The following is a 9,969-nucleotide window of genomic DNA, read 5'->3' on the forward strand; positions in this document are numbered from 1 at the left end:
AGTTGATACTAGCGGTAAGCTCTAACTCCGAATTTCATTTTTGTGTTCATCATCTAAATTTAGGAGTTTTGATTGTGAGTTCATAAATGAAACCCCATTAGTTGTTAATGGAAGATTAACACCAAGATTCGGGTTTATAAGTATTGAAGGCGGGTTTTGGGTTTGGTGTGCAAGTTTAAACATGTAAAACTTGCAAAGAGTGAATAATCACTAGTATTAGTGATTATTGATGTATTAGAAACCATTCGAGTTCGATTGGTTGACTAATTTTGAATAGAATCAAAATTAGGGTTTGATGATGATTATGGCCCGATTGTCGTTTTAGTTGAGTTTATAAACTTAAAATGAGTTAAGTTAAAGTATAACTTGAGTTAATGGCGTTTTAGAGTCAAAACTAGCAAATGGTGAGATGTTGACTTTTTAAGGGTCAAAATGGGTTTTTGGGTGAATATGCGGACTAGTGTGTGTTTAATAGCTAAATGTGGTGTCTTTGGGTATTTCGGGAACGCGGGATTTGGTCTTGTTGGTTTTCGACCTTCGAGTAGCGTTAAAAGTGCAAAAGGGTGTAATTTGCACTTGTTGTTCATTTGGGCGGGTCGAGAGTCCAAATGAGTTTGTATTGATGATTATGTGATAAATGGAATAGGTACGTTCCATTGGCAAGTTAACGGTTTGGATTGCACTACATCGAGGCGTTTAAGGCGAGTGTAAATTTACTATACGTGTATGTATGCATAGGATGGGTGTGTGTGTGTAGGGTGACCCTTGCTTGGGTTTACTCTATGTTTGTGTGGAAGAATAGACTCCTCTTGTGCTTCGGGTCCATATGATATGCTTATGCATTTTGGGGTTACCACCCTTGATGTTGTGATTGGCTAGCGTGTTGGATAAACCCTTTGGCGATGGGTTTTGCTAGCATTTGTCGTGGAGATGATTCGGGTAGTGAATCGCGTGAAGTTCGGATTCACTAAGGCGCGTGAAGTTCGGCCAACCCATTTGTGATGTTTGACTAAGGTATGAGTCGCCTGATGTTCGAATTCATAAAGGCGCATGAAGTTCGGCCATCCTTAATAGTCAAGTTGTTTGAAGGTAGTGAGTCGCGTGAAGTTTGGATTCACTAAGGCGCGTGATGTTCGGCCAACCTTCACGTGGTTTAGGTTAAGGGGTTAACCTTATTGATGTCGTCGATTATATTTATTGTATATGCGTATATGCTTATTGTTGTGATGTAGCTAATCTTATGGCGTTAGCTTGGTGTTTACGTAGCATGTAGCTACATTGCATATGAGCTCATTATTAGCTTGCTTACTATGCGGAGGTGGTATGTGTTTACTTTTGTGCTTGGTGATGCGTAGTCATTTTATGCATATGTATGTATAGAGTATCTTTACATTCACTAAGCATTAGCTTACCCTCTCGTTGTTGATATTTTTATAGGTTCGCGTGATGGCCGCTCGGTAAGCGTGGGGATTAGAGATCTTGGCTAGTTTGCTTTAGAAGATCTTGCTTTTGGACATGATTTAGGATTGGGTAGCGTAGTCCCAATCACCATGCTCGGTTTTGTGTAAAAGTAACTACTCGGGTCATGTGACGCATATCGGTTAGTCAAATGAGTCATGAGTAATAACCAAGTTATGATTTAACTAACGTATTATTGTATTCAGGAGTTTAAATTATTATTGTATGTTTTTAAGTTTGTTGAACTTACCTTGATAACAAATACGTTTTGGAAATTGTGTAATGGGACCTAAAGTGTTATTTAATGTATATTAAAAAGGAAAAAATTTTATGGGCCGGAAATGACGGGTTGAGTCGTTACATCTTTAGATTGAAACTTAATGCATTATAAGACATATTACAGCCAATAGAGTATCCACATGCAGTCAAGTTCCATTGTTGTCTACTTTCCTCCACAAAATCATTCTCAAAAACCACAAATTCATTGCCAGTATCATCAATATCTGGAGCAACATAATCCAGTTTCATAGTAATTCCTCCTTTGTTAATAATACTAGCATAAGTAGTAGTTTTAGCCTTATCATCACAATGATCGGAATATGCTTTAGCATCATTAACATGTAACATGTTATTAACACTATCAGTTTCTGCAGTAGGTTGATCAGTTATGGACTTACCACAATCAATAACATCTCCACACTCTTCTTTTGAGCCTCTTTCGATTCAATCAAGTCTCTAGGTTTCTTCAATCCAGTCATCTGACTTTGATCCTTGTTCTTATTACTAAGGCCATGAATTGTGTCCACAAATTTTTCAGGAATTTTGCCCTTACGAGATGATTTCCTAGGTTGTGTGTTCATGGTTCAATTCACAGAATCAAAGCAGGTTAAAACAAATCAAACCTTACAGAGATGCTCGCCTCTCACTAACGGGAAGATTTAGTGCAGAAATTATGTAAAATGATGGATTAAAGGTGGATCTATAGTGGATCAATGGTGGATCAATGGCGGATGGAGGTGTAACTAATTTTCCCGCCTAAATCACCATAGAGAGAGAAAGTTTTTTAATTCATGTATTTATCTTAATAATCGTATTTTAACTTTAAAAAAAAATTCTTAACTTTAATTTTCAATAACTATGTTTTATAAGCGATGAAACCCTCCAATGAATGAGGACATTGGCTCCATCACAAAAGGTAGAATCTCGGGTAATCAAGTCCCCCCGAGTGCGAGACCTGGTACCAGGTGAATTGCGCATTATGCGCACCCTCTAGTCACACTCTCTTTTTGAACAATTTGACATAGTCAGGAATCAAACTCGTGTGATGTGCTTCATAGGAAAACTCGGTGACCACTTAGGCAAGCCTGCACGGTTATCATCAAATATTATATAACACAAATTTTTTTATTAAAAGTCAAAGTTAATAAACAAAGACTTTTAAAAGTCAAAAGAAGACTATTAATTTGAGACAGAAGCAGTATTTATATAGGTAAAATTTTAAACGAGAACCACAGAAAATTGCGAGAACTGCAAAAATTTAGAGATTTTTGAGCAAAATATGAAAACTTTAGGAAAAATATGGAGACTTTTGTGCACACAAAAAATCAATAGGGGCAGGTGCCCCCTACCCCTACATCTTTTCGCCCGTGATTGTGTAAAAGCTCCTTCAAGTAATGGATTTAGGCCAACAAATAAAAGGCTCGGAGTTGTAAAAAATAATAAAGAATAATATGAAAGGAATAACAATTGAAACAATAGAGATTCAATTCGAAAAACCCTAAACACTAAAGACGAGTATAATTCAAGTGTCCCAATTGTCGGAAAGATTAGTTTCCATAAATTGAAAGTGTCAGCACGGAAGAAAGTGAAAGATAAAGGCAAGGTCAATTCACAAAAATCATTCACAAACTTGAAGGTACTCGGACCTTATATATTTATTCAAATCAAATATAAATATCGTTGGGCTCTTATTTAAGTACTAACATTAATAACATTAACTACCCGGACCTTATATATTTTTTAAATTTGTAGTTTATTTGAAGGTAAAGAACTACTAAAATAATATTCAAATATAATTAGTACTAAAAAAATTCACAACCCATTGAGTTCTGACCATAAATCGCCACTCCATATGAATATGTGTGTCAAAATCTCAACAATAATACCAAAGCGCTTACACATATATTCCACTTTACACCTATTGTAAGCACATTATTTCTACTAAAATAATATTCAAATATAATTAGTACTAAAAAAATTCACAAAATATGATCATAAATCGCCACTCCATATGAATATGTGTGTCAAACTCTCAACAACAATAACAAGGCGCTTAGACATATATTCCACTTTACCCCTCTTGTAAGCAACTTGTTTTCAACCACTTTATTTTTAAAGCTTCAAATCGATCGAAGAAACTCAACCCGAACACGATAAAAAAAGATAACTTAAAATAATATCGTATATCGCTACAGGAAGCCATATTTTGACCAAGTGTTCAGTCGATGTTTATGAGAACACAAACAAAATATTCTTTTTGAACCACCGTATAAAGAGCGTGCAATTATTTTGTGGATACACCGCGACAAGGAGAACAGATGAGCAAAAGATGAAGTAAAATTCAAAAAGATGTCAATATATTTATAGGCTTCTACACCAAACTTGAAGCTCATTGGCAAAGTGAAAATTCAACGCGGACATTATCTCAAATGTACGGGTGATGTTTAAGGAACAAACGTGGTTTGTGACGTGGTAAATATATAATTGGTAATTGGGTAAAAAGTGGTAAAACATGATTGGTAGTTGAATAAAAAAGTGGTGAAATAGTAATATATTATCATAATATCATTAATTTAATAAAGGAAAGAAATTTGATTGGTTAAGAGAATTTTTGTAAAATTCCAATTTTATTTTTTATTTTTTAATGAGTTTGTTTAATGATAGCCCTTAAGACTACTCTTAAGAGAATAATTTAAGCATTAAAAATAGTACATTGATGTTAGAGAGGTAGTTATTTGAGGTACTTTTAAACAAAGTACAAATGCATATTGCATTTTCTAACACCTATAGTCCTAAAGGCTATTCTTAGAAAAACTCTTTTTTATTTTTTTATTATCAACGCCTCACATTTGTTCCTACCCACAACGCCCCTTAGAGTCCGTTGTTTGTGTTGTCAGCAGGCTAGATCTGCCTAATGAGCGTTTTTGCTCGTACAGTGACGAAATTTGAACCCGAATACAGATGGGATGTGTGTAAAATTTAATAAATTTTTTATTTTCAGCCGATGTAAACAAAAAAAAAAACCTTATTTTCTAATAAAAAAAAATTTAGTATAATTTTTTTCCCTGTTAAATCTAGGTGTGACGGATACTCTCTTTCGGTAACATTATGTTCGCGTACGTTCTAATATTCATCACTTTAAATGACAATCTACTTTATAAGTCATCATAATCATAGTTTCTTTAACGTTTGATTTATTTAAATCTAAAACTTTTGCCACCTCTACTAAATATAATTTTTAGATGATTAAGGAAGTTAATATTTTAAATTTTATTTTGAAAATCAAATATAAAAGGAGGATAGGGATAGTAAAATGGATATCCCTGGTTCCACGTCGCCTATGGTGGTGAAGTTTGTTAATATCTAAATTTTTTTCAAATAATAATGACTTTAAACAAACTATCCAACACTATATTATCAACAAATAACCGTACGTACGAACTTACACTTCTAATTAACTAAACTAATTACCATTTTCTAAACCCTAATCAAAATGTCTCTCAGTGTATCATCAATCACTCACCACCTCTCCTATCAAACACAATTATTCGGTCTCAAACTATGGATCATAATTGTAATCTGCGTCGGTTTACTAGTCCTCATTTTCTGCCTTACATGTCTTTGTTCCTCGTGTTGTTATCCTCACAAACGTCATAAAAAATCCATTTTAGACTCTCGTCGAACGACGGATAGAAGGTACGTTCCACGTAGGCCGACACGGGATGAACACGTGGTTTACTCGGATCGTGTTCGTTGGTCCGGAAGTGTTGGTCGCGATCACTTGGTTGATATGCAACGGATGAGTATTAGTAGTAATGCATGGCGTTGCAATAGTTATAGTGCAAGGGAAATTGAGTTAGCAACGAATTGGCATGGGAATGTAATTGGAAATGGTAAACATGGAGTGGTTTATCATGGTGTTTTGTTGGACGGTAAAAGAGTTGCAGTTAAGGAATTATTAAACAACAGGTTTGGTTTGTTAATTTTAAAGTATTGTATCATATATGTATGATTTAATAACCACCATTTTAAAAGTAATAAATAATCACTATATAAAATAAATTAATGCTTGTTAAGTAGAAGTACAATTTTTTTTAATTAATTTTGCATTTCTCTAATTATGTTAAAATACATGAATGGTGATATTTAATTTCTTCCTAGTGGAAAAATGTTGGATTATTTCTTACTCTAACCACGTTTTTTTTATAGTTGATATATGTTAGCAAAAATAATATTTCTCAAACCCTAACTATTTAAAACTTAGTTTGATTTCACGAATGAAAACCTTTTTATATATGTTTGACATAATTACTGTACATCTATAGTTAATATTAAATCACTAAAATGATGATGTAATAAATAAACATTTTCTAAGCATAAAAATAATTTAAAAGAAAAAAGAAAAATTTTAAAACATCTTTGATGATGTCATTATTTTATATTAAATTTAATTAAAAAAATAATACGAAATATTTTATAAAAGGAAATATTAATCTTAAACAAAACACCAACCTATTTACAAATTTTAAATCATATTGTACAACCTTTATATAATAATAGTATTTAGTTTTTAAAAAAAAAATTCAAAAGACAGTTATTTTTACTAATAATTATTATTAAAAATATAAATACTCAACTTTAAGCAAACTTTATTATTATTATTATTTATTTTTATTATAGTAATTATAATTATAATTATAATTATCATAATATTAATATTCAAATATGGATTCTCTTTACGAGATTAATTACGTTATATATGTATGCGAAAGTACATGTCTCTATGTATTTGTAAAAACAACGACAAGTTTCTTAGTAGAACGGGTCATTAAAATAAATGACTTTAGCATTTAGATTTAGTTAATACCTAAAACATGTAATTAAATTATTTCGTTTAAATAAACCCGTAATTTCACGGGTACCCGTGATTCCACGGGTCATTTCACTAGTAAGTAAGAAAGTATATACATAAAAATTTACACACTGATTTGTCAGTTTTATATTGTCACATATAACATTTTTTTCTCTCTTAATGGTGCTATGACGTGCCAAATCATTAAGTCAATACAATAATGTAAGATTCATGTAGCCAAAAATAGTTTTTTTTCCCTCTTTATTCTTTTGTCAAACTTTGACTTTAATACGGAATACGTTATTTTGAATGAAAATCTCCCTGAAAGGTTTAACTGATTTATTATACAATCGGTTCTATTAATTAGTGGTAGTGTTGAAGAATTTATTGAAGAAGTGGAAGCAATTTGGTGCATTAGACACAAAAATTTGGTGAAGCTACTTGGTTACTCTATAAATGGAGCCAAAAGGTGGTGCTTATTACTTATCTAATATTTTTGGGCCCAATATTTTTTTACAAATATATCATGTATATACTTGATTCCAATTCAATAAGTAACAACAAGGGTTGTTATTGTTATATTTTAATTTCTTTTAGGATGCTTGTGTACGAATACATCAACAACGGCAATCTTCAACAATGGCTACACGGAACTTTAGGAAGAGTAAGCCCATTAACTTGGGACATTCGAATGAGCATTATACTCGGAATCGCTAAAGGGTAATTAGTATCGTTTTCTCGATCTATTTGAACATCTCTACGCAAAAACAAGTAATCAAGTATGATCGATAATTATATTGTTTCCTTGTAGTTTGGTCTATTTACATGAAGATAGTGAGCCTACCGTTATTCTTAAACGTTTGAAATCTAGTCATATACTTCTCGATCACCAATGGAATCCTAGGCTATCAAATATTGGCATCACACGACTACTAGCTCTTGGACCAAATCAATCTGTATCCGGAATGTCAGGGTACGTCAGTTTAATTTGTTGTCCATCATATCGTATTTCAGTCATCGATTGCTAGTTTACTATTTTTTGTTGCATAAAATTAATATCTTACGTGTTTTTGTAGCTATGTTGCACCAGAATATGTTGTTACACATAATTTTAACGAGAAGAGTGACATTTATAGCTTTGGTGTGCTGATAATCGAAATAGTATCAGGAAAAGCTCCCGTAGAATATCTCGAATCGGGTCAAAAGGTTAGACTTTTCTAAATTTTTTTACAAAGACTAACTTGTAATATACAGTACTGCTAGTAATACAAATATTCCTCCTCTCATATGGCTAGGACTTATCTTATTTCTTGTTAAGAAAGACTCAAGCTTTACTTATGAATCTTGTAATTATTTATAGGAGTACTTGGTAGAGTGGCTAAAAGAGATGGTTAGTGATGAAATGTTTGATGAAATACTAGACCCAAAATTAATACAAGAACCACCATCTTTAAAAGAACTCAAAAGGGTCACGTTGATTGCTCTCCGGTGTGTAGACCATGATGTTGAAAACAGACCTACAGTTGGCGATGTTATTCATATGCTTGAACCACGTGATTTGCTTCTTGATGACGTAAGTGACATATATTATGACTTCTCTTTTCTGTAATTAATTATTTAATTAATAATTTTTTTTTTTTTGATTAATAATTGCTTAATTATTTAGCATCAACTTAATATCTATTTCCTTGCAATTTCGTTATAAAATCATAATTTGGATGTTGATCATGCAGGATTCTGTTATTGATATGTAGATATAAACGAGTTAAATGATTGCTTCTTCTGAGGTACGGAGTGATCCGTAACTTCTTTTAGTTTAGACATGAATATGTGAAGTTACATAAATTGATGATTTCTGGATATCATCTTTTTTATTAACTTTTAACTTTTTGTATGTATATTAATATTATTATTATGGATTCTAATGATAGTCCTAGCTGTAATTACAATTTAATTTCTATCAAAATTGATGGTATATTGAGTTGGTTGAGGTTAGTTATTTTTATAAAATGAATGGTAATTATTATTGTCAAAATAAATAATGTATGTATCATTAGACCATTCTCTAAGTTAATTTTAATTGTTGTGGTGTTGTGAAAAGAATTTTTACTGAAGTGACATTGTTGTAGAATGAAAGGGACGTTATGGTTAATATATTGTTGTAGTGTTGTGATATTGTGGGTAAAATATAATTGATATTGAGTTAATTAATATTATATTTAAATAAATGAAAAAGAAAAAAAAAATTGATTGGCTTTACTCTTCGTTGTGAGCTCGTGGTCCTTTCCCACAACATTACAACAATGCTTTCTACAACAACCCTATAATGTCTGTTATGGGTTGTTGTAGCACAACAATGCTTAATGTTGTGAAACGTAACAAATGGTCTTAAAAGAGTCCTAAAAGGATTCTTAAGCGCCAATTGGTCTTCTTGATCTTAGTTATCAAATGAAAATAACAATAAGATTGTCATTTGTCAACGCTCGGTGGTAGGCGCTTGCTTGGTTAAGGGATAGAGTCGGGTTCGATTCCCACGGTCCTTATTTAATTTGTTTTTCACATTTTTTGAATATATTATATTATATTAACATATATAATTCATACTAATTATACTTATCTACCTAACTAACTAATTAATTATAATTTTATTTTTGTAAGCATTACTAATATATAAAATATAGTTGTTTTACTATAAAAGTATTCTCTCGTTTGTTAACGTGCTTAATGTAGTCATAAACTATTTCTTTTAGATTTTTTTCTTTTAAAAAAAATCTCTTCCACAACACGTGAGCTTTCTAATTCGAAGTATAATTACAGCTCATAGTTATAACGAGTTACGTGTGACTCGCGCGTCGTGAAGGAGAAGTTGTTGTTTTATATAAAAGGTACTTTAAAAAGTATTATCATTATCAGTTTTTAAATATAAAAGTTTATTATACTACAGAGTACAGTGGCATAGCTATGAATGACACCACTCAAATGAAAATATCTAGACTTACAACATTGTAATTGTAATTCATGCTATAATTTATTAATTGTTAAGCAATGACACCAGCCTTTTTGAAGATTGTTAAGTAAAGACACCAGCCCATTAAAATTCATATACCCATATTTAATTCACCGATATTTTGACGGCTGAATTAGGTTTATAATCGTATACATTCCATATTATGTACGTTGTATATTTATATATTTACAGTAAAACAATCTATTTAATAATATTTAATGCATTTGACAAAACTGCCTTATCTTATTCCACATGAATCGTCTAGTTCACTGAATAGAAAACATAAGTCGTCTAGTTCAATATAGTAGCAACAAAGACCCAATACCCCCATTGAATTTCTTATTATTCAGTTGCGGTAACTATCATTCTATTC

General features: G+C 31.7%; 1 protein-coding gene across 1 annotated transcript; it reads left to right on the forward strand.

Annotated features, from left to right (window-relative positions):
- Positions 1 to 2,461: 2,461 nt before the first annotated feature.
- LOC139862108 (probable serine/threonine-protein kinase At1g01540) lies at positions 2,462 to 8,343 on the forward strand. Its single transcript, XM_071850658.1, has 8 exons — positions 2,462 to 2,474; positions 5,409 to 5,706; positions 6,957 to 7,058; positions 7,187 to 7,309; positions 7,401 to 7,562; positions 7,666 to 7,795; positions 7,950 to 8,162; positions 8,323 to 8,343. The coding sequence occupies exons 1-8, from the start codon at positions 2,462 to 2,464 to the stop codon at positions 8,341 to 8,343; spliced, it is 1,062 nt and encodes a 353-aa protein (XP_071706759.1).
- Positions 8,344 to 9,969: the final 1,626 nt, after the last annotated feature.

This window comes from Rutidosis leptorrhynchoides, chromosome 8 (genome assembly GCF_046630445.1).
Source record: "Rutidosis leptorrhynchoides isolate AG116_Rl617_1_P2 chromosome 8, CSIRO_AGI_Rlap_v1, whole genome shotgun sequence".
Taxonomy (NCBI): Eukaryota; Viridiplantae; Streptophyta; class Magnoliopsida; order Asterales; family Asteraceae; genus Rutidosis; species Rutidosis leptorrhynchoides.

Excerpts from the sequence above, each read along its gene's own strand:
- LOC139862108 (XM_071850658.1), top strand. Across the intron at positions 5,707-6,956 it reads AAGGAATTATTAAACAACAG|TGGTAGTGTTGAAGAATTTA; the intron begins GTTTGGTTTGTT and ends TCTATTAATTAG. Across the intron at positions 8,163-8,322 it reads GTGATTTGCTTCTTGATGAC|GATTCTGTTATTGATATGTA; the intron begins GTAAGTGACATA and ends TTGATCATGCAG.